Source organism: Monodelphis domestica, chromosome 6 (assembly GCF_027887165.1).
Source record: "Monodelphis domestica isolate mMonDom1 chromosome 6, mMonDom1.pri, whole genome shotgun sequence".
Classification (NCBI taxonomy): Eukaryota; Metazoa; Chordata; class Mammalia; order Didelphimorphia; family Didelphidae; genus Monodelphis; species Monodelphis domestica.
Window position 1 is genome coordinate 142,052,477 of NC_077232.1, and position 23,688 is coordinate 142,076,164.

General features: G+C 35.1%; 2 protein-coding genes across 22 annotated transcripts in view; one reads left to right on the top strand and one right to left on the bottom strand.

The window, feature by feature from the left end:
* TMEM165 (transmembrane protein 165) overlaps positions 1 to 9,880 on the top strand; it is a 25,380-nt gene extending 15,500 nt beyond the window's left edge. Inside the window, exons 3-6 of the mRNA XM_007496446.3 lie at positions 1,870 to 2,045; positions 2,757 to 2,939; positions 4,362 to 4,467; positions 5,412 to 9,880. Of these exons, the coding sequence (XP_007496508.1) occupies positions 1,870 to 2,045; positions 2,757 to 2,939; positions 4,362 to 4,467; positions 5,412 to 5,488 (542 nt within the window). The 3' untranslated portion in view covers positions 5,489 to 9,880. The remainder of the gene's footprint in view (positions 1 to 1,869; positions 2,046 to 2,756; positions 2,940 to 4,361; positions 4,468 to 5,411) is intronic.
* CLOCK (clock circadian regulator) overlaps positions 9,086 to 23,688 on the bottom strand; it is a 141,175-nt gene continuing 126,572 nt past the window's right edge. For 17 of the 21 annotated variants that reach the window (XM_056802634.1, XM_016423241.2, XM_016423240.2 and 14 more), the window contains 4 exons: positions 22,319 to 22,528; positions 21,498 to 21,703; positions 18,400 to 18,685; positions 9,086 to 14,339 (listed from right to left, as the gene is read on the bottom strand). In XM_056802634.1, the coding sequence (XP_056658612.1) occupies positions 14,163 to 14,339; positions 18,400 to 18,685; positions 21,498 to 21,703; positions 22,319 to 22,528 (879 nt within the window). In that variant the 3' untranslated portion in view covers positions 9,086 to 14,162. The remainder of the gene's footprint in view (positions 14,340 to 18,399; positions 18,686 to 21,497; positions 21,704 to 22,318; positions 22,529 to 23,688) is intronic. The other 4 variants (XM_056802638.1, XM_056802636.1, XM_056802637.1 and 1 more) reach the window with 2 other exon arrangements.

Below are 23,688 nucleotides of genomic sequence, written 5' to 3' on the forward strand. Positions count from 1 at the left end.
CCCTTTGACCCCAAGTCTTTCAGTTAGTGACTGAGCTGTCCAGAGCCTGCCTCTGACTCTGCAGTCTGTGCTGTGGCCATTCATTCATCCCATTATGTACAGTGTGGCCTGAGTGTGTACAGTGTGGCTGAGAACTCACCAGCATAGGTGAGAAACACTTGGATATCATAGCTCTGGCTTCGTTAGTAACTTTGCTCTGGAACTTGTTCGAATCTGCTGTCAGCCATATTGATAAGGAGAGGAGCAAATATGCAAGTTTCTCTTGTCTTTCCTCCCATTACAATGTAAGCTCCTAAAGTGAAGAGACTAGTTTGTTTTTTTCTTTTTACTCAGCACAATGCCTGACACTGAGACCCTTAATAAATGCTTGGTTGGTTGGTTGATTTACTGATTGATAGGGCACAGATTGACTCTTTTTAAAAAATGAAGTAAAGCAGAAATAGGGGGTGGCTCTGTGTAGTGGATAGAATGCCAGACGGCAAATTAGGAAGACTCATCTTCCAGAGTTCAAATCTGGCCTCAGACACTAGCTGTGTGACTGTGGGCAAGTCATTTAATCTTTTTTGCCTCAGTTTCTTCATCTGGAAAATGAACTGGAGAACTAAATGGCAAATCACTCCAGTGTTTTTGCCAAGAAAACTCCTAAATTGGGTCACAAAGAGTCAGACACAACTGAAACTACTAGGCAACAAAAAGGATTTTAAAAAAGGGGGACTCACTCAAATACAGATAATTATCCCAGGACTGTAGGTACTCTCAATATGGATAAATTTTGTTCCTCATTATCTTTTACAAATGAAAACTGGCTCTATGGTTGTCAAAAGTTTGTTTCATAGTGAAACATTGTGGGATGATCAAATGTAATGGACTTTGCTACTAGTAGTAATGCAATGATCCAGGACAATCCTGAGAGATGTAGGAGAAAGTATGTAGAATCCAGAGAAAGAACTATGGGAGTAGAAATGCAGAAGAAAAACATATGACATCATTTGTTTATATGGGTATAGGATTTGGGGTTTTGGTTTCAAAATATTACTCTGTTACAAAAATGAATAATATGGAAATAGATATCAAGTGATAATATTTGTATAACCCAATGGAATTGTTTGCTGGCTTTGGGAGGAGGGAGGGGAAAGGGGAGAGAAAGAAAATGAATCATTTAAACATGGAAAATTTTTTTAAATAAAAAAAGAATACATGAAAAGAAAATTGGAATTAAAAAAAGTTTGTTTCATGTTTACATCATCTTCCAAATCTTATAATGAAAGTATAAAAAATTACATGTACAAATGTATAAATTTACTTTTCAGGCAACTTTTGAAGACTATATAATCTGTCCTAAAAATGAAGTATACCTATTAAGTCCCATAAATTTTGCATATGTGTATTTCCTAGTAGCAAATGTAAATGCCTTGATCGTGTTGCATGATTAAGATGCAACTCTTTGCTGTAATTTCATGGAAAACTTTTTTTGTTGAACTTAAAACTACCCATCTTCTTGCCAAGTTCTTGTTTTCATCTTTTTTACCAGTGACTCAAAATGATGTTAATTAACTTTATGACAAACACTATGTGATATTTGTGATTTACAGCCACAAATACTGGCTTATAATAAAAAAAATTAAATTAGTTAAATTCTTAAAACATTATGGCAAGTGGTAGGTAAACAGGTTCTCAAATCATTACTACTCCCTGTTGCTTTAAGATTTAAATCTAAAGTTACTAAAGCAAATTTGTTAGGTCAATTCGTAAAAAAGTAAATCTAATTTTTATTATGATACTTTATAGGAATATTTTATAAGCAGGAGGAAAAGATAGTATTTTTTTTTCAGTGCTTTTAAAGTGCAACACATTTTTATTTTCTTTCAGTTTTGTTTGGCTATGCCACCACCGTTATTCCCAGAGTATACACGTATTATGTGTCAACTGCATTATTTGCAATTTTTGGTATCAGAATGCTTAGGGAAGGCTTGAAGATGAGTCCAGATGAGGGTCAGGAGGAATTGGAAGAAGTTCAAGCAGAAATAAAGAAAAAAGATGAAGAAGTAAGTCACAGTATTTAATATTTTGGTCAGTAAGACACGATTCTGAATATTAGCTGTGGCTAGGTCAGTGTGTAACATGTCAGCACTACATACATGCACACATGCAAAAAGAGCCTTTTCTTTTTCTGGCTATTGCCATAAAGGCTGGTTATAGTAAAGTTTGTTGCTGGTCAGTATATGTTCTAAAAGGACGAATGTCATCCTATGGGTTTCCAGCTCAAAATGTACATGAGCCCAAAGGATCTTATGTTTGAAGTGAGAAATATTTTCTTGATATTCAAACAAAATTATAAAGTTCTAGATTCTTAGTGTGCAGCTTCTGGAAGGGAGGCCAGCCTTGCCCTTATTTTTATCTTTAGCACCTAGCACAGCATCTCTCATATAGCAGGTGCCCAACAAGATTAGAATTGTAAATATACACGTAGTCCAAATCATTTCCCCTAAAGTTTGGATAGTTTCCTTCTTGCTCTAAATTTTTAGAACTCATTTATCTTTTGTTAAGATGGAATATTATATTTAATGTCTTGTCAAGCACAAATATTCTGTAGACATGATTGGGGGGAGGAGGAACGGACTTTATTGAAGATGGTTGCGAATATGTAATGCTAAGGAAGGATTATATTTTGGAGAACAAAATAAATACTTTATATAATGGCTTTTTAAATACTTTGATTAAATCATTTTTTGTTGTTGTTCTATTTTGTTTTAAAGCTTCAAAGAACTAAACTGTTAAATGGGCCAGGAGATATTGAGACTGGTACAAGCACAACAATACCTCAGAAAAAGTGGCTGCATTTTATTTCTCCTATTTTTGTTCAAGCTCTTACTTTAACATTCTTAGCAGAGTGGGGGGATCGCTCTCAACTAACTACAATTGTTTTGGCAGCAAGAGAGGTGAGTGATATTTCACATGCTTACTGTATGAATGCTTTTGTTTTTTTGAAGGTGAAATAATACTAGGTTGCTAATGCTGCTAGATCATTCAATTCCGTATAAAATTCAAATTTTGGGCTATATGCTGGACTGTTGGTTTTAGGTCTTAGAAGCCACTATAATCTTTCTTAGTTCCTGTAGCCACATTAGTCATTAAGGTGTTGTGAATGCCTATGCTTCTATTGTCTTTTTAACTAATTGTATAGCTTCAACCTCAGTTATTCTAAAATGTTATCATAATTATCATCTTTGGCAAATAACTCATCCAGTTACTCCTTTTCTCAGAATTATCTCTTGGTTTATGCTGCCAATTTCTATAGCCAGGATAGGGAATCTTTTTAGTTTATCTGTTATCCAAATAGATAATGTATGACAACCACTTCAGAAAAGTAGGCTCACCTTTTTTTCCTGGTCATTTCTCTTCATGTTAGTCATCAAACATACTCCCAGATTCATATTTTATTTTGTGTTCTGTGTAACCATGGCACCTGGAACCATGTGACCCTTAAAAAAATCTGTTGGGGAAGGCTTCCAAAATTAGATTGGAAAAAAGGTGTTTTTACATTTATAAATTTAGGTTTGGTATTTGTCCTTTTTTCATACTTTCTGGTCATGTCTTATTTTAATTATAGTAACAAACAAGAGAAAATGGTTTAAAAAGTGAATCAAGATGTTTATGTAGAAGTTCCTTACTTATTTTACACTATATAAGCTAAAATATATAAGATCTGTGATGTCAGACTCAAATAGAAGTTAGGACCACCAAACTATACATAAGTGCCCTGAGAAAACCACAAGGCAATATTAGTTTTATTGTTTTTTTAATTATATAATCCCCATAAAAACCACTTAAAATTATTTAAATATCTGCCAGTTACATTTTAATCTGATTCCTGCAGTCAAGAATTTGGGATGTTGCTGACTTTGGACTGTTTGAACCCTCTAATGTAGACTGAATAAGTTTTAGGCAAGAGGTGCCCCATTGTAAGGTAGGTAATATTGTACAGGCTAAATTAATAGTTAATTTTGGAAGTCTACAATTAAGTAATAAAACCTGCTTAGCAATATGAAATGCCAGCCTATCTGAATCCCCATTGTTGTTGTTCAGCTGTGTCCTCTGTCTTTTTTTGACTCCACTTGGGGTTTTCTTGGAAAAAGTACTAGAGTGGTTTGTCATTTCCTTCTCCAGTTGACATTTTACAGATGGGGAACTGAGGCCAATAGGATTAAATGACTTTTCCAGGGTCACACAGCTAATAAGTTTCTCAGGCCAGCTTTGAACTGTGGAACTCCTGACTTTCTACTGTGCAACTAACAATCTTTCTTCGTAGGCTGCTATTTCAGCCCTGTTTTTATATCAATGCTAGCTCTGTTTCTTTTCAGGACCCTTATGGTGTGGCAGTAGGTGGAACAGTGGGACATTGCTTATGCACTGGATTGGCAGTAATTGGAGGAAGAATGATAGCACAAAAAATATCTGTTAGGACTGGTGAGTCCCTAATTGGCTTACATATATATATATATATATATTTGAACTCATAGGCTATACATTATTTGCCTTTATTTTCATATTGGGGAGGGACTAAAATAAGGAGCAAAGCTAACTGATCATGGACTAACCTAGCAAGTACCTGGTTCTGAGAACAGCTCTTAGAGAAACAATTTTCAAAAGTTTAAAGGACTTGGTCCTTATATTGAGCTCCTCCAGTTAACTGTCAACATTTGATTTTGGCAAGTTAATTTCCCATTTGTAATTCAATTTTCTAATTTTTAAATTCATTAATATCTCAACAGCTAGTTTTGTTTTCAAAGCTTATGTTCAAAGCTTAAATACCCCCAAAACTAAAGAGTATCATGTGGTTGGCAGGTATCACCTTCAGTAAAGCAGGCTGAATTACCATAATGGATAGGTAAAGAAAAGGCCCACCTCTATGTAATGCTAGTGTTCCTCTTTCAATAATAGCCCCATGATAGTTCATACAGTGGTGAGAGCTCTGGTGCAGGTAATGATCTGGTCCCCACTCTGCAGTGTGTTCATTTTGTGGACCTTAGCTTAATTTCCTCATTTATAAAGTAGGGATGTTACCATTTTGCTTCTCAAGTCCATTGCAAGATCAAATAAAAGCACTTTGAAAACTCCAAAAGCACCATAAAATGCCACGTACTTTTAGGGATAGCCACATGCATAGCAAATATCACATTCATGTTTCAAAGCATTATTATATCTAATACTTGAACAGGCCTTGGGACTTTAACTAGGACTTATTTAATAGTTCTGAATTCTTTTTTTAATCTTTTATTATTTGTTAGATGTAGTTTGGAGGGGATGAAACCATAGGTGAACACAACCCCCCAAGTCTTCATTTTGTACGTTGTTTTTCCATAGTAAAACAAAAACAAGAACTCTAACCATTTTCCCATTTTCTCTTCCAGTTACGATCATAGGAGGAATCGTCTTCTTGGCATTTGCCTTCTCTGCACTATTTATAAGCCCTGATTATGGTTTTTAATGAGTCCTCTCCATTTGTATTTAGATTATAAGATAGGGTGTTGCCTATCTTTTTGTACATAGTGTATATTGACAGTAACTATGAAAAATGCTGTATTTTATTTTATAGCATTGATTTGTGAGTTTAGCCCACTATATGATGGCAGTTTTACATGAAAAAGGATAACCAGTGATTCTATCTGTAATGTAGATTTTCTTCTAGATGGTCCCATTATTTAAAATGAATGGTGGTATTTTTTTTCCCCTCCTAGTCTTGCCTTCCTTCTGTCCCTGTCCCCACACCCAGTGTTTTGGCATCTGGTACTAACTCACTGGTCATCTCTAGAACGTTTTCCTTTCTTTTGGACACCATCTGGTAAACTGAATAGCTTCCTTTTTGAGTGTGTTCACAATTAAGATTGTCTTTTAAGATTGGCCACATGTGAATGATAGGATATACCTGAACGTGTGCGATTCAGGAAAATATTTGAAAAAAAATACTTCCCCAAGTATTGGCATCTCTAGCCTAGGCCAACAGTCTTTTAGATATTAGGCTCTTTGGATGAAATATTAGAAATGCTGATTTCACTGCTATTTAACAATAAACAATCCATAGGACTTTTGTTTTCCTTGCCCACTTTTTAAAAAATTGGGTTGGAAACTCACAATATACAGTAATGGTCAATATTTGACAATGCTGAATTACCAAATTAAAAAAGAAAATGCTGTATTTATATTTTCTCTATAGCAAATATTCAATGTAATATGGAAATGATGTAAATAAAAATAGTGGTAAGAACATTGGTGGGTTTTCTGTGAATAAACTTGTAGAGGTTTATAAAAGAGTGTCTAGTTAGTAATCCCAGTGTTATAGAAGCAGGATTAACTATTGTTTAAATGGCTAGGTGTGAGCTGTGACCATGGCTAGCTTGTCAGCCTTCCTCCTGCTCACAACACTGGCCTAAGAAATGTTAACTTTAACACAAAGCTGTGGTGGTGGTTTAACAGCCCCTAACTAACTCTTCCCCGGGTAATACTCCACATAGGACTAGTCTGCCTCAGAAGGAAGGAGAAGATAATCAAAACCCTAAGCGCTTCACCGCTACGTAGCTGAATATAAAAAAAAGGGAGAGGCCATTGCCAATGATTCTGAAAATATTTTATCTAGTTCTGTGCCACATGAAGACAGTGATTTATATCAGATATAAGTGACATTGGAAAACATTAGCATTGAGGTATTGTTTTTATTTTCAAAACTGAATAAGAGAAAAGGTGGGGGTTTTTAACATCAAGAAAAAAACATGCTACTGTTTGGCTCTTTTTGCTAAAGTTTTGAATACAGTATTCTAAGGGAAGATGCATTGTTAGTAGTACAGGGTTTTTTTGTTTTGTTATTTTTTTTTAAGCTCTACACAAATTCCTAAGGATAACTTGGCAAAACAATAGTGTAGATGACTGATAGGGCTTTTTTGGCCATATAACAAAAGACAGTAAACTACTAACTTGCCTTTTCAAAACAGTTAGATGGAAGTGTTGCCAAAAAACAAGCATAACCAGCAGTAATACTGAAGCACAAAAGGCAACACTGAACTGACATGCCATGGAACAAAATTAAAATGGTATGTGCGTGCCTCATGTGCTGTATACTCCTTAACTTAGTAGCTGAGGCCAGAGGATGCTCTTGGGAGTTTGCATTTGATTTAAGTAGAATAATGCTCTAGGCTCTGCGGCTACCCAGAGATCCTAATACAGCACCACAGAAACCATTCTTTAGCCCTCAAGCTTTGGTGCAGCATAGGATGTTGGCAGAACATAAGAAATGACAATTGTCCTCATTATTTAACTAAAGGGTTTAGATGGAAAATTCAGCAATCCCTTTTGAGAGTCAAATTTTGTCTATTTAATCTGATGATTACCCTGTGTAAAATGGAGGCATATTTTTAGCTAATTAATTCAGCTCAAGACTCAAGAGAAACAGGAATAATAGATCAGAGACACACACAGAGAACTCCAGAAAATTCAGTTATTCTTGTTACAACTACCAACAGATGTTCTTAATTAGAAATTTACAAAGATAAACATTTTTGTCTTCAATTTGTATCCAGAACAGCATTGATTTCATTTGTCTTTGGGTTTTTTATATAAAGTGAACATGGAATCAATTTCCTTGCTGCTGAGGCCCTTTTCAAATGTATACCACAGTTAAAATGCATTTGGAAATAGTTCTAGTGGTGGTCTAAATATACCTGTTTGGGGTTGGCATCAGTAGGGGGGAAAATAGATATTTTCTGACCATTTAACTTTAAAAATGATTGTCTAGTTACTCAACCCAGTAACACCATTGGGTGGGGACAAGGATTTCAAGGTAAAAACATTTACAGAGCATCCCCCACAGAAACTCTTCAGTGCCAGGTATTTTGGTGCAAACATTGCCAGCAATGAACTTGCACCAGTAGTCTAGTTAAGCACACAGAGAGAACATTCAAACAATGTCACCCTTTAAGTGATGTCACAGTTTGTTTGCCTAGAAATTTTAAAAGCATATTTATCACATATTCAAAATTTTTACCCATCAAGTCAAAGACGGTTTTTTATATTACCAAAAGCCAGTATGCCTTATTTTGACATCCAGAACTCAGGAGAAGCCTCTGATATGTCTAAACTAGATAGCCTACATCCACCCGAAATGACATTTATCAAAACTCCCTGCGTGCTTCAGTTGCCCAAATAATACTTCATCAGACTGTGCTACAAATGGAGACAGAAAGTAATGGAAGATCCAGTTGGGGGATGTCTGGGTTCAGGAGGATTGACCAATATTAACATAGAAAGGTGTTTAATGATTTTATTATGCAGAAGAGATTGTACCACTTCTGCTGTGCCTCCTGGGATTAGTAGTGGTATTACAACCATTAAAAGATACCAGTCACTTTCTCAAGAGTTCAAAAAGTAGACAGACTCGAGGGCAAAATGTGCCGTAGGTTCTGTGCACCCTCTGGCTGCACTAGGGAAGGAATTACAAATAAAGTGCCTTTTATACTTTTACAAAACACTAAACCTTTGAACAAGTAAACCCTACAGAATAGAAAAGGCAACGAGTGAAAAAGTTTTTTGAAGGGGTTATTTATTTACCTTTATTTTGATTTTTTAAAACCAGTTATGAGCAGTAGGGTGAAGAGCTATTTTTTTGCCATATTTTAGATGTGGGGCTGTCATTCCTTCACTGCTGACCCATGTGAGGACTGCCAAAGATGCCCATGAAAGTGATAAGTAGCAGGGAACCCAAGTGAGAGGGTTTTCTTTATGCCAATTCAAAAGCAAACAAAGCATTTATACAGAAATCACTTTAATGAAATTTAACACTCACTTTAAAATAAATACTTTTAGTCTTTTAATAAGTCACATAAGTGCTTTCAAAGCAATTATTCCTTTAAAACCAGTTTCTAAATTATTTATAAATACTATTTTGATTGTCTCAGTGCAGCACCTCTCAGTGTTTGCTGGTGGGTAAAGGTTTCTTATGTAAGATCTTTAAAAATAATATCCTATTTTAGTAAGGAGCATCATGCTGGGGAAACCCAGACAGTTAACAAAATATAAAGCACTGAAAACATCAAAGAACCTTTAAATTACTATTTTATTTAAGAAAAATAAGGAATGTAGTGTTAAGTTAGGACATGAAGAAACTTTCAAAATTCTCATGGACAAGCGGTTTAAAATTTTTTTAATGTCCAAGTTTGATTTATTTCTGAATTTGCATTCAGTTTCTAATATTCTGCATTAATAACCATCTCAATACATTTCAGTTGTCTCCAGTTTTTCTGAAAGAGATAATATAAGATTGAAATGACAAATTTTTCTCAATCTTGTCCAAAGCAGCCATTTCCCAGGTTTTCTAGTACAAAGCTGTTTCAAGAACAATTTAAATGAGACACTAAAATGGCCTGCCAATACTGCAGGGCACAACATTTAAAACATTCAGAACAATTTGGTTTGCTTCTCAAAATTGATATATTCTAGAATTTGCAATTACCAATTCATCGAACTTTAGATCTATACCCCTACTCAGAAGGAAATTTTTTCTAGACCTCTGAAAACTATTAACAGGCTCATTGGTCTTTTTAATGTTTTGGTGGCCACACAAAAGGCAAGACAGATTTGATAAAATCTCTAAATGGAACTAAAAATTTACCCATAAACAATTCCTTCAACATTTAAAAAACAATAACAGAGCCAAGTGGTTTTTGACACTTTAAAATCACTCCCATAAACCAAAGGTTCACCAGGTCTAAATGTTTAAAATGCTTCACTTTATTCAACTGACAACTTTGGGGCCCTTTGGGAATAACTTCAATCTGTAATGATAAAACTGTTTGTCAAAATGAGTAATTGCAATAAAGTGCTCGTGTGTCCAGATGGTGTTTTTTGACAGTACTAGATGTGAATTTTTAAAGGGTTTGTCATTCCCCATATAACAGGACCCTCAGGCATGAGAAATTAGTTCTCACCTGTCTCAGAAAGCAGCAATACTATCTTTTGGTAAGCTGACAGTAGGCACATTACCTATACAGATGGGAAACACTAAGCGCTATGGCAAAAGTAAACTAGATTAAAATGGAAGGCATGTGAAGGGCTCCTATACTTTTACAGTTATATACAAATATATATTAAATATGCTATAAAAATATTTATATTTCTTTTTCAATGACTTTAGGAGCTCAGTTCATAGAGTTTTTACCCAATTCAAACAAACCAAAAAATGCACATCTTTACCTAATCTCCCTTAAAATTGGATAAGTGCCTTTGTGCAATTTCCTTTCCACAATTCTTATCCTAGTGCTCTAGCTTCCTCGTCAGACTCACTTCAGCAATGTTAATATCCAGTGTTTGTAACCTTCCAACATTATTCCTCCCATGGGGTCATAGACATTGGAGAGGCTATATACTTGAATGAGTTTGACACAAGCAAAATCTGCTTACCCATACATTCAAAGTCACTAATGAAAGAGCAGGACAAAAAAAAGCAGATAGAATGTGGGGGTCAAGTAGAACACTGAATGCTTTCTCCTCTTTGAAATGCCTCCATGTGGCGGAAATGTTCTAAATGTTCTGAATAATATTCCAGTTACGTGGAATCTTTCTCCAGAAGTGATTAGCTGGGGAAACAGTTCCATTCTAAGTGCTCTTCCCTAAGGCTTTTTATTTAGACCTCTCTGAAATCACAGAGCCCTTATGATAACAGCTAATCTAGTAGCTCACAGGACAACAGATTCCTTTTAAGGCAATGCCTACAATATCACACAGGAGATCCAAATATCATTTTTAATACATTCTGCTCCAAGTTTTCTCTATCTAAAACCAGTAGACGGCCTTCATTTCCTGTTATTACCAGTACATTCTTTTACATGTATATCAGTTTACTAAGACAAAAGATTATCCTGTCAGATGAACTGGTACAGAGAATCATTCCCGAATTGTCATGCTTGTTGAAGGCATGATCTTATTTTTCTCCTTAGAATTTTGCTTCTAAAGCAGGAGAATGAGCCTCTGGCTTCCAACAAGTCTCCACCCTTAGCAACCTTGATTACTCTCTGAATTCTCTCTCCCAGGCGCTAAAGCACACAAAAAGCTAGAGCTCACAACATTTTCCCTTCATCCTCTCTTGTTCTTTAAAAGTGCTCTTTAGTGTCAAAAACTCCTTCCAGATATGTCTGAGAGGGAAAATTTGGTGGGGAAAAAGGGTTTTCTAGTCTTTAAGTGGCGACATTTTGATTTGCGATCTTTCTTTTTAAGGGACAGATGATTTAGAGTTTTAAGAACTAGGTGGCTGTACTATAGCTTCACCTGCCACCTTCACTCACCATGGAGTTGGAAGTACTTTAGAAACTTGTCTCTGTAGACAAGGGAGGTAGGTGGGAAAGAGAGAAATAAGAGCATGCAGGGTACAACATGGCAGCTGGCTGAAGACTAGCTTTCTCATACCACCCTGGTCAGTTGAAAGCAATTGGGTGTTTCATTTCAGTGGCTGTTATTCCAAAGCAACAGAGTATGGAGGAGAGAGGTGGGAATTCTATGCACTGGAACAATTTCTCTTAGCTTTCTACTCAAAATATGTGTTGGGTGGGAACTACTTAAGGCAGGGTAGCAGGGAGAACATGTGAGTAAATACAGTACTTAGATTTACTGACTTATTAATTCCTTGGCTGAGAGTGGAGTCTCTTACTTCACTCTAGTTGTATGAGCCTGAGTTTGCAGAACTCAGAGGTTTTTCCTTTAATGACAAATACTTGCTTAGTTATCAGATGTGCCATAAATAGATCTCATCTTCACCAGCACAGGCCTCTAATGGATGAAGCCTGGTTTTTTTTTTTTTAAAGCCTGATTTCAAATATATGAATTTGGCATAGTAAAACAATTTTAACAAGGCTATCTAAGGTGAGAGGAAAGTCATCATCTTGGTTTGAATATTCTAAACTACCAGTTTTGCTTACATATAGTTATATTCAGATATAGACACTAGGGTAAAAACTAGTTTTCATTCATGGGAATGACAAATCTCTCCTGAAAGATTACACAATTTGAAATGAGATTCCTGATATGTTAAATATTGGTATACCTGGTCCTGCTCCTTTGTATAGATAGAGGCAGGGCCTACCTCTCTTTGGTTCTTCATTTTTCATGTCTACTTTCCTTTTCCATTATGGATTTTAAATACTAGTTGCTGGTTGGGTGCAAGTCAATAAAAAGTATAATCCTTAAAGAGTAACCACAATAGTTCAGCCAGGGTGGATCATAAAAAGCCTTAGGGGTTCAATGTGAGTCTCAGTTATCTAGCATTCTGTGTTCAGTTGTTTCATGAAAAAATGATTTACCAATAACTGTTGTATTATACGTTCTGGGGGGGGGGGGTTCAAATATCCTAATAGATTTCTGCTGCATTATTTTTTTTCCTCTGTAGATGTGGACTTCATTACAAGTACCATAAAAAATCTCTTCTAGAGAGCATTTTTTAAAGTATATCTTTTCTGTTGGAATTTTTTACTATCTTTGTAACATGAAGATGCTTTCTTAAGTTTTAGTTCATGTTAGAAACCATGCTGGACACATTATTCTAGTGTTTGGGCATCCAACTAATCCAAATCCTGTCTCCTAATTTTTCTTATTAAACTATATGAATATCAAGTCAAATTTACTACTCAATTCTTTAAGTATTTTGGCATGAAAGTAGCTAAGCCTACATTTAGGAAAGCTCTTGAGTTTCTAGATTCTATTAGTGACTGAAAACAAAAGTGTCACTTTTTTTCCCCCAAATTATTCATGATCTCCAATCCAAATATTCTCAGTCTTCCCTGGGAGAAAAATAACAATATTAGTCAACACTCCCATTTTGTTAAAACTGTACTAAGACTTCAAAAACTGTAATATTGCTACAGAATCAAGACAACGTAGTTCAAACAATGGTCAACATTATCACCTGAATCAAAATCAAGGCACTATGGGGCTTTTTTTTTTTTCAAACAACCCTGAATCATTTCTGACTAAAAGAAACATTGAAGTTGTAAAAGACAATAAAAAGATTTCCAACACATTTTAACATGTTACAGTTCCCACCACAGAGAAAGTTAAAAAGTGCCTAAAATGTAAATACATTTTGTGCAAATTACTCCTATAGCTGAAATATTCTTGAAATAATTTTCATATATTTAAAACTTTTACATAAATATTTCCAACTATGAACTATATCAAAAGATGTGATCACTTCAGGGAGTAAAATTCCCAACCATCTACATACATAAAACAGTGCAAATCCTATTTTCAAACATAATTGAATAATTACAAAACAAGGGATATTTATGAACATCCTGAAAACCCTGTTGCACGACCATCAGTTCCAACAATTGCATCAATAATTTAACCTGAAAAAAATCCACTCCCAGCAGCACATCATACCTCATTGAACAAACTGTGACATCACAGATAAAATACAAATAGACTTGTGCCCCAGAAAAGAGTGAAAAGAACGATGTATCGTGTTGTAAACAAAAGGGGAAAAAAGGGATGTATTAGTCTGAATGTGGTGCAAGAATTTAAGGAAATGTATTCAAACCTACAAAGAAGAGAGTATTCTTTCATGCAGCATATAAAATATTTTGCGCGCTCTCTTTTTTCCCAGACATATACACAATATTTTACAGCATCTGTACAACAATTTGATTCCACACAACATTCTGAAAATATTTACTGTCCCATAATCACCTGACAAAGGACAATGTCTTCTGGACTGTCTTCATGGCATTTTTTAGCAAAATTCAAACCATTGGTGTGGCAACAGTATGTCCACGGTATTCATTCAATACATTCAATAAAATGTACAGAACTACTAGAAATAAACATTGTTAATGCCCTTCTGGTTCACTTTAGGTCAGGCTCCATTTGGGCAAATTTAACATTTGGCAGGATGTTCTTTTCTTATTAAAAAAAAAGCCTGGGCAACGAAAACACTGTCAGAATTGGCCACATCCCTGTGATCCTCTTCTTGCTGGTCGTACTCACTGTATTTCCATAGGGCACTCCTGACAGATTCCAATACTGCACTTATATAGTATACATTTTTCCTACCATCATTGGGTCATCAGTGCAACTCTTTACGAAATAGCCACTCCCTCCCCTTCAACATCAGAAAAGGGGTGACTGAGCTACTGTGGTTGAACTTTGGAAGGATCTGTCATACCATCAGTTCTGTGCCGGCTAAGTTGCTGTTGCTGAGACTGATGCTGCTGGTGATGGGCTTGAGCCAAAGTGCCCTGTTGTAGTGGAAAAGCAGCAGAGAGGATAAGCTGAGTTGAAGGATTTCCATGAAGCAGCCTGGAAGTCTAAAAACAAATAATAAAACATTATTTAGCCTCAGTTCCTTTATCTAGGTAACAAAGATTGGTTCAAGTGCACTCATTTTCCTCACTGAAGTCTGGGCTTCCCCTATCTCACCCAGGCAGGAGGTACAGCGGCTATCCTCAGACTGATGCCAACACCAATCAATCTGGGAGGGCTCCCTTTTTATGTTTTCATCCTGATGCCAGGGATTCCATCATTTTAACTTTCAGATTGTTGAAGAACTGAATCTCGTGTACTTGAGGCAGGAACAGACCTTGCCTTTTTTTTCAGTGCATGTTATGATTTAAAAATCAGCACCTCTGCCTCTCCTTAGGCAGCAGCCTGGTGGCCCCTGCTCCCACCCTGGTGTGGGATTTAGTGTGCACGCCTAATTGGCGTTAGCTCAACTTTAGTTTAGAATTCTCATGGTCAAGCAATCTCTCAGCCACAGGGATTACTGGTAGCATGGCCACAGCAGGCTGACAGGGAGGAAGAGGTTTTAAACAATCAAGGTAGCACTGAGGAACAGATAGAATTGGCATATTTTTCCAAACTGGCTAACCGTCATACCTGGCTCAAGTTCACTTCTCATGAGCCCATAAAATTGAAAGTTGGAAAAGACCTTAGAGGAATCTAGCTCAATCTCTTCATTTTATGGATCACCAAACAGGCCCAGAAAGGAGAAAGGAGCAACCTCAGGTTGCACCAGTGCTAAATGGGAGAACTGTTCTATGAACCCACATTTCTTGTCTCCAAAATCAATCCTTTTCCTACTATATTAGGATTACTAGGCTTACTCAATGATACCTAGTATCACCTTTGCTAATTTTTTACATGTACTCAGAAAAAAAAGGCAAGACCTGTTCCTCAAGTACAACATGAGATTCAGTTCTTCAACAATCTGAAAGTTAAAATAATGGAATCCTGGCATCGGGATGAAAACAAAAAAATCTCTGCTCCTTGAGTCTACTCATATATTGCATTTTATGAGAAATAAGCACTACATTTGTGCTAGAACATTAGCCTAGAAAATAAAATAAAATGGTTGTAATTATTATCTGAGCATAGATGTTCTCCCTCCTGGATCATTGCCTTGGAGTGGAGGTGGGGCTTGCATAGCTCAATGAAACTATGAGCTATGCGATGCAGTTCCCCAAGACTGACAGAGTGGAGAGTTCTGACAAAAGGTGATCCACTGGAGAAGGAAATGACAAACCACTCTAGTATCTTTGCCACGAAAACACCATGAACAGTATTAAAATGACAAAAGATATGATACTGGAAGATGAATCTCAGGTCAGATGTCCTACACATTACTGGGAAAGAGAGAAAGACAACTACAAATGGCTCCACTACTAATGAAGGAGCTTAGTCAAAGTCAAAAAGAAGTTCAGCTGTAGATGTGTCTGATGACAAAAGGAAAGCCGAATGCTATAAAGAACAATATTGAATTGGAATTTAGGATGTAAGATGTAGGAACCAAGGTAAGCTGGATGTGATCCAACAGGAGATTAATCACTGCCATCTTGGATATCAATGAACTCAAATGGATGGGAACTGGAGAATTTAATTCAAGTGATCATTACATACTGTGGGCAAATGGCAGTCCTGGAATATAATCTCAAAAATGGCAGCATGCTATCTGTTTGAATCCAAGGCAAACCTAAACATCATAATTATAAAAATCTACACTCCAACTACTGAAATTGAAGAAGCCATAGTTTTCAATTCTATAAAGACAACATCTAGAAATAACACTTAACAAAAAGTCATACTCATCATAGGGAGTTGGAATGCTAGAGTAGGAAGTCAAAAGATAATTAGAATAACAGATAAGTTTGACCTTGAAGTACAAAATGAAGCCGGACAGAGACTAATAGAGTTTTGTCAAGATAACTCCATGGTCACAGCAACTTGCTGATCTTTTACAATGGCCCAAAAAGGTGATTCTACACATGGATATCAGATGGTCACTATTGAAATCAGAATGATTATGTACTTGGTAACCAGCCAAAGGTGGAGAAGTATCATATAGTCAGTTAAAAACAAGACCTGGAGCTGTCGGTGGCTCAGATTATGAATTTCTTATCACAAAATTCAGACTTAAATTTAAAAAGGTAGAGGAAACCATAAGATCACATAGAAATAACCTAAATAATATCCCTTATGCATATGAGTGGAAATGATAATAGAGTTGAGGGATTAGATCTGGTAGGTAGAGTGCCTGAAGACTATGGCCAGAAGTATGCAATATTTACTGGAGGCAGCAACAAAAAAAATCCCAAAGAAAAAGAAGAACAAGAAAGCAAAATGACTGTCTGATGAGGTTTTACAAAAAGCTGAAGAAAGAAAGGAGAAAGGAAAAGATGTTTCTAACTGAATACAGAATTCCAGAGAATAGCAAGGAGAGAGGAAAAGATTTTTATTAAAAGAACAATGTAAAGAAATAAAAGAAAACAATAGAATGGGAAAGCAAGATCTTTTAAAGAAAATTGAAAATATCCAGGATGCATTTCATGCAAAAATGGGCATGATAAAAGACCAAAATGGTAAGAACTTAACAGAAATTGAAGAGATAGCAAGGATATATGGAAGAAATATGCAAGAAAGATCTTAATATCAAAGATAAACATGGTAATGTGGTTACTGATCTAAAGCCAAATGTCCTGAAAAATGAAGTCAAGTGTACCTCAGAAAGCATTGCCAATAAAAAGGCTAGTGGAGGTGATGGAATTTCAGCTGAGCTATCTAAAATCCTAAAATATGACACTGTTAAAGTGCTGCATTCAATAAGGGAGTAAATTTGGAAAACACAACAGTAGTCACTGGATTAGAAAAGATCAGTTTACGTCGCAATCCTAAATAAGGGCAATGCCAGAAACTGTTCATATTACTCAACAATTGCACTAATTTCACATGCCAGCAAGGTAATACTTAAAGTACTGCAAGTTAGGCTGCAGCAATGTGAGCCAAGAATTAACAGAGGAGCAGTATGGTTTTCAAAGAGGCAGAGGAACCAGAAACCAAATTGCCAACATTTGCAGGATTATGAAGAAAGCAAGAGTTCCAGAAAAATATCTACAATTATTTCACTGACTACACTAAAGCCTTTGGCTGTGTGGATCACAACAAAATGTAGTAAGTTCTCATAGAGATGGGATTGCCAGATCATCTTACTTGTCTTCTGAGGAACCTATATCCAGACCAAGAAGCAACATGGTACCACTAAATGGTCATGGAAGCAATGCACACAAGTTTGGACAGACTTTGGGAGATAGGGTTATGTGTTCTATGGTCCATGGGGTCAATAACAGTTGGATGGAACTGAATGACAAATGGATGCTCCACATTATATGTCTGCATGTCTTAGTTGAAATGCTGCCAGTGCTATGATTTTGATTTCTGAATAAGCTAGCTGGCTTTATTCATTTGAGCAGACTCCAGCCAGACGTCCTTGTTCAAATGGAAAGTTGGAGTTAGAATGTGTATCCATGCAAAACCATCACCATTACTAGAAAAAAAGGATAATTTGAGTGCATCAGGAGCATTATTTATATTTTCAATAGCATTATCTTTATATATGAGGGATAGCAAAATATCATGAACAAAAGAAAATTATGTTTATATGGTTAAAGGCCATTAAATAATGCTAAAGACTATAAGGTACTATAGGTATATAACATATACACACATACATATACTCTATCTATCTGTTTATCTATGATTAAAGATATACAGGCTATTCCAAAAGTACAGCAATATGCTAAGATTTGAGACATCTTATATTTAAATATTTGGCAACTAGCAAGAGTTATTAATAGGGGTAGGAAAGGGTTTCTATGCCAAAGAGCAATAGTCTCACTCTGCTTTAAGGCATATTAGAGCCAAGACTATTTTAGAAAAATAAAAAATTATATACTGAACCCATTTGGAAGTCTAGCTTATTTGTTTGCAAAAATGTTAATTTAGATCTATTCAATAATTATTATATTATATAATATATATTTTATTATTATATAAAATTAAATGAGTATTCAAAAAATTCTTTATAAAAGGAATGACCTGTAAGAACTGTTGTGGTTGCTGAGTCAGCTGAGCCTGAGATGATTGCTGAATGGTAGTTAGCTGCTGTTCCTGCTGGCTCTGTTGCTGCTGCTGCTGCTGTTGCTGCTGCTGTTGCTGCTGTGTTATTGACAGTGTCTGCGGCTGCTGTGCCTGCTGTTGTGCAGCAAAAGTGGGATAGGCAGTTACCACCTGACCCATAAACATAGTACTAGGTACCATAACTGCTCCACAGGCTACAGGAGCAGTAACTAATTTGGTCACCAGTTGCTGACCTTGAGAAAATCTGCAAGAAAGAGAAGAAAGAAAAAGCCCTCCAGGGTCAAACATCTAAGACACATACTACAAATACTAGTGATTTGAACAGAAATATTTAGTTAATAGTTGATGCTACTTTAGCAAAATAAAAAGCTATGACCCCTTTGGGATGTGCTTAGTTTCTTTTTTTGATTCATAAATTAATCCAAATTAAAAAATTTTGGCCTAAAGTTACATATAACAAAAATGTCAAAGACTTCTGAATTCCTTGGTGCAGCCTAGACAGTAATTTATGTGTATGTAATAGAAAAGTCATACAGAATTGGATGATGCTCACAACAGAGGCAAAGATTTGAGCCCAGGTCTTCCTGACTCCAATCCAGCACCCTATCCATTATGCTACACTAGCTGTCGCAAAAGAAATATATACAAATAATGGAAAATACAAATAAGCTTTCCTTTTGGAACTTGAGTTAGATTTTTTATGGCACCTATGAACAAGCTGAGACTTATCAAAGTAAAGTAGATAAAAGATAATCTCTACATTTAAAAAAACTATTCAGGCTTAACTTTAGGGTTTTTGAAACAACAGTTTAATAATAATGGATATTTATAATGTTTGTAGAGAACTTCACACAATCTCCTTTAGTCCTATTTAAGAGGCAGGTCCTGTGGATATTATTATCCTCACTTTATGATTAGGAAACACTTATAATTAGAAAAAAATTAGGATTAGAGGCCTATAGAAGTGGTGTGACTAGTCCAGAATCTCAGCTGGTGCCACAAGCAGCACTTAGACCCAAGTTTCTCTTAACTTCAAGCCCAGTCCTCTTGCCACTGTACCGGGCTGTAAACATTCTATCAATGATAGATACAATCTTAATTTATATTTTTGTCAACTCTGAATAATTCTAATACTTATGTTGATTTGATTTTTTTTAGACTGTATTTTTCCTTTAGGGAAGAAGGTGCCCATTTGCCTTCTTTGAAAAATAATATTGGTTTTTTATACTACTATATAAAGAAACGATAATACTTGAATTGAAGTTTACTTAAAAAGTCTTGCATATAACATGCAGTAATTCAATATATTACCTTTTTGTTATTGTTCTGAATACATATAATATCACATATTGGTTGTTTTTCAGTCATTTTTAGTTGTGAGACTCTTTGTGATCCCATTTGGGGTTTTCTTGGCAAAGATACTGAAGTAGTTTGTCATTTCTTTCACCAGCTCATTTTCCAGATGAGGAAACTGTGGCAAATAGGCTTAAATAACTAGCCCAGGGTCACACAGTTGTATGTGTCTGAAGTTGGATTTGAACTCAGGAAGAGGAATCTTCCTGACCCCAGACCTGGTGCTCTATCCACTGTGCCACCTAGCTGCCCAAAATGTTGGTTATCTTTTATTTATCCATTTATTATTTTAAAAATAAGTGTATTTTGCTTCAAACCCATAAAAGCTTGAATCTTTTACTCTTCAAGTGAGAAGACTATATATATAGAAAGCACAAAGAAACCAGTCACAGTAAAGAAAGTGCTTATTTAACAGAAAGACAAAAAAAAAGGACAAGAAAGTGTCATTTCTTAAGAAATTAATATGAGCAAGATTAAATAAATATAGCTATAAATTGCCTTGCTGGGCTATAGTTTGTGATAAACATTACTTCAATCATCAAAATTAAATTCTTCAATTTATATCTGTTTGTTGCTCTGTAGGACAGAGATCATTTCCAGATATTCTGGACTTGTCCAACTTTTAAAACGATATTTTCTGTAAGCTTTTGAACAGACTTTTACTCAAGTTTTCTGGGGCTCATCTATCATTTTTGTTGCTTGGTTGTTAGTTGCAAGAGTTTGAAAGAAAGCAAAAATACTTTGTAGTAAACAATGGAAATATTCAACTATAACATAGTTATATGGATACTACAGCATTATACTAAATGATCATTATGATGCTAGTATTAGAATATAGTACACTGGAATTTTAGTACTACTTAGTACAGACTATTTGCTAATAGAAATGATACTGTATTATATAAAGTATATGATTCTACAATAATATTGGGATTTTACTAGTGTTATGCTACATTATTACTTCAAAAGTATATGATTTCATCACTGTGAGAACACCCTCCACTGAAGCTGACCACAACTCTTCAATTGGTCAAATGTCACAATGTTAATCACCCTGCAGACAGCCTTAGGAGACACCTCTCTGAACTTAGCTAGGTTAACCCGTGTGCAACAAAAAACATCATTGGGTACATACTCATAGTCCTTCAAGCTTATTAGGATCTGCCAAAACCTCTGGCTCACCTCTAACATACCTTTCAAGAACCCAGGGTCTGTCATGCCCCAATAAGGCACTATTAATATAGTCTTTAGTGGAGAGTATATTATTTTTATTAAAAGACAAAAGGACAGTATTTTTTCTGACTTAAAATAGTGAATTCCAAATTTAAGAATAGACTATGATTATGTTTATTTGTAACCTTTTGGAATTTAGAATATATTTCCAAATGTAACTGAAATATAGTGGTAGTTATAACTAACTAACATTTCACTTATAACACATTATATGTGAAAATTCCAAGGCACCAGGGAGGGTATAAATTTTTAGTGTTACAATTACTTGTAAGTTAAAGTTAAAGTTAAAACTGAAATAATAATACACTACAGTTTAGATATATTTGGCATTATATATTATCATTCCTCTAAATTCATTCCCAGCTTTAAACTAAATAACTTACTACATCAACACAGTAACTTAGTTTTTATCAAATAAGTTATACTTCAAAACTCATAAATAGAAATAGAAAATTAATTATAATAGTTACCGTATCTGTCTGTCCTGGGTGAAAGTAGTCATCGAAGCACTCTGATTATTGTTTTGTGGCATGCTAGATGGAATCTGAACCATGTTTCCTGTTGTTGGCTGAGAAATTACCATAGTGTTGTACAGTGGAGCAGTCAGTGTGCTTTGCGTCTGATTAGAAAGAGAGGTTTGTTGATTGTGCCCACTGAGAATATTTGGTTGAGTTTGCTAGGAAAGATAATATTTAATAGACTGCTTAAAGGAAGAAATTAAATCAAATGTATTCTAAAGAGCCTACCTTTTATTTGTTTTTGCAAATGGGAGTCATTTTTTTTTATTAAAACTATAAATCCTTTTGGGGAAGGATATTCACAACAAAGACCGACAGTTGCTCAAGAGAGTGTATTTATCTTCTTAAGCCACTAATTACCTTTAAGTAGGGAGGCAAAAATGTTAACTCTGGAAGCTTAAGGACACACAGGGAGAAAAAACTTGTTTGACATAGCTCAAGGCAAAGTGTTTTGCACATGACAGCCTGGGTGGGCTTGAACTATATCTAATAAATTTTAAGTCATATCCCAGTACCTAAAACATTATTTGCTACTGAAATACTTTTTATATAAAATTATTTAAAATTACAGAATTGCAATTTGATATGCAACATAATATGCAAATTGCAGAAAATTATTTACAAATCACCAGCCTACATTACCTATTGGACTTCTTAATTTCATAAGACTATAAAATGCATTTTCTAAAAACAGGTTTTAAATCTATTTTTTAAATTATGTAAGTTTCAATCACTCAATAATGTTCATGGTTCAAAAGCACTTTATAGTTTACCTGAGTTGCTGGACTTTGTAATGACTGTTGTTGTATTATGTGCTGAGAGGAACCAATATGTCCAGTATTTATTCCACTTTGAATCTGATTAGTTTGAACAACCTGACCTTGCATGTTTATAGGTGTAAGTTGTTGCATATTTGATGAATTTCCAGAAGAAAGCTGAACGGAACCAAAATTCAATCCAGGGGATGATTGCTGTAAAAACATCTTTAAGAATATTCTAAAATAAGTTTTTTTTTAAAAAAAATTTAAACAATAACAAATTAAAATCCAATAATGAGAAGTTTTGATATTCAAATGCTATGCTCAAATTCTTCTTTATAAAGAAGGTTTTTCAAATTTTATTATTTTACAATACCTCAATGTGAAAAAATCTAACTACAGCATGTCCCAATTCCCAAAAGGCTAAGGATCATTTCAGGAATCTTAATTTAACTGTCCAATCTAGCCTTACTTGTACATTGGATTTCTTTAAGTATAACTAATTTTATAGTCTTAGGAGATTACTAGAAAATTCTTAAATTGGATTTCTTTAAGCAAAACTAATTACATAGTCTTGGGAAAAGAAGAAAAAATTACCATCATTTATATTTCAATGTTACTTATTTATTAATTATAGGCTTAAAGAGATATGTTTAAATGTCACTTTCTGAAATAGTTGTTTAGAACTTTTCCAATATTATGTGTGCCACTTTCTCAGCTCTAAGTGAATCAAAATTTTATCTGGCAGAGAGTAGAGGCAGGTAGCCCTTAAAGTCCTGAACTTTAATTTAGGAGATCTGGAGTTGGATTCCAATTATGAAAGTTTCTACATGTCTTATGTACAATCGCATGTTCCTGAATCTCTAAGCCTCAGCTGCTTCATCTGTAAAATGGGAGTAACAATCTTAGGAGATGGAGAAATATGAGCAGTACAGACAGGTATACTTGAAACTGGTTGAATGAATGAACAGACCCAAAAAACCATGATTAATGTACTGACTGATATCAACTCTTAACCTAGCATCTAAGATATTTGATTTTCAAGGAGTTCATGGACTTAGATGGGAAGTAAAATACATCTCCATTTTCACTAACCTTTGGTTAGCTTTGTGATCTTATGTATTTTATTTTTATGCATTTAAGAACATTCTGTGAATACAGACTTCACCAGTCTGCCCAAGGGGCCCATGACATAAAAAAGATTAAGAAGATCTGACATAGAGGGAGGTCTATCTGACATTTGGAAAGTCTCAGAGATTTGCCTATGGTTCTGATTTGTTTAAACTTAAATTTGTTAAAATTGTTTTCAACACTGGTAAAGAAGGCCTAGACGACACCCATTAGCTTAATCTATAACATGAATCTGGAATAGAGCTAACATACTG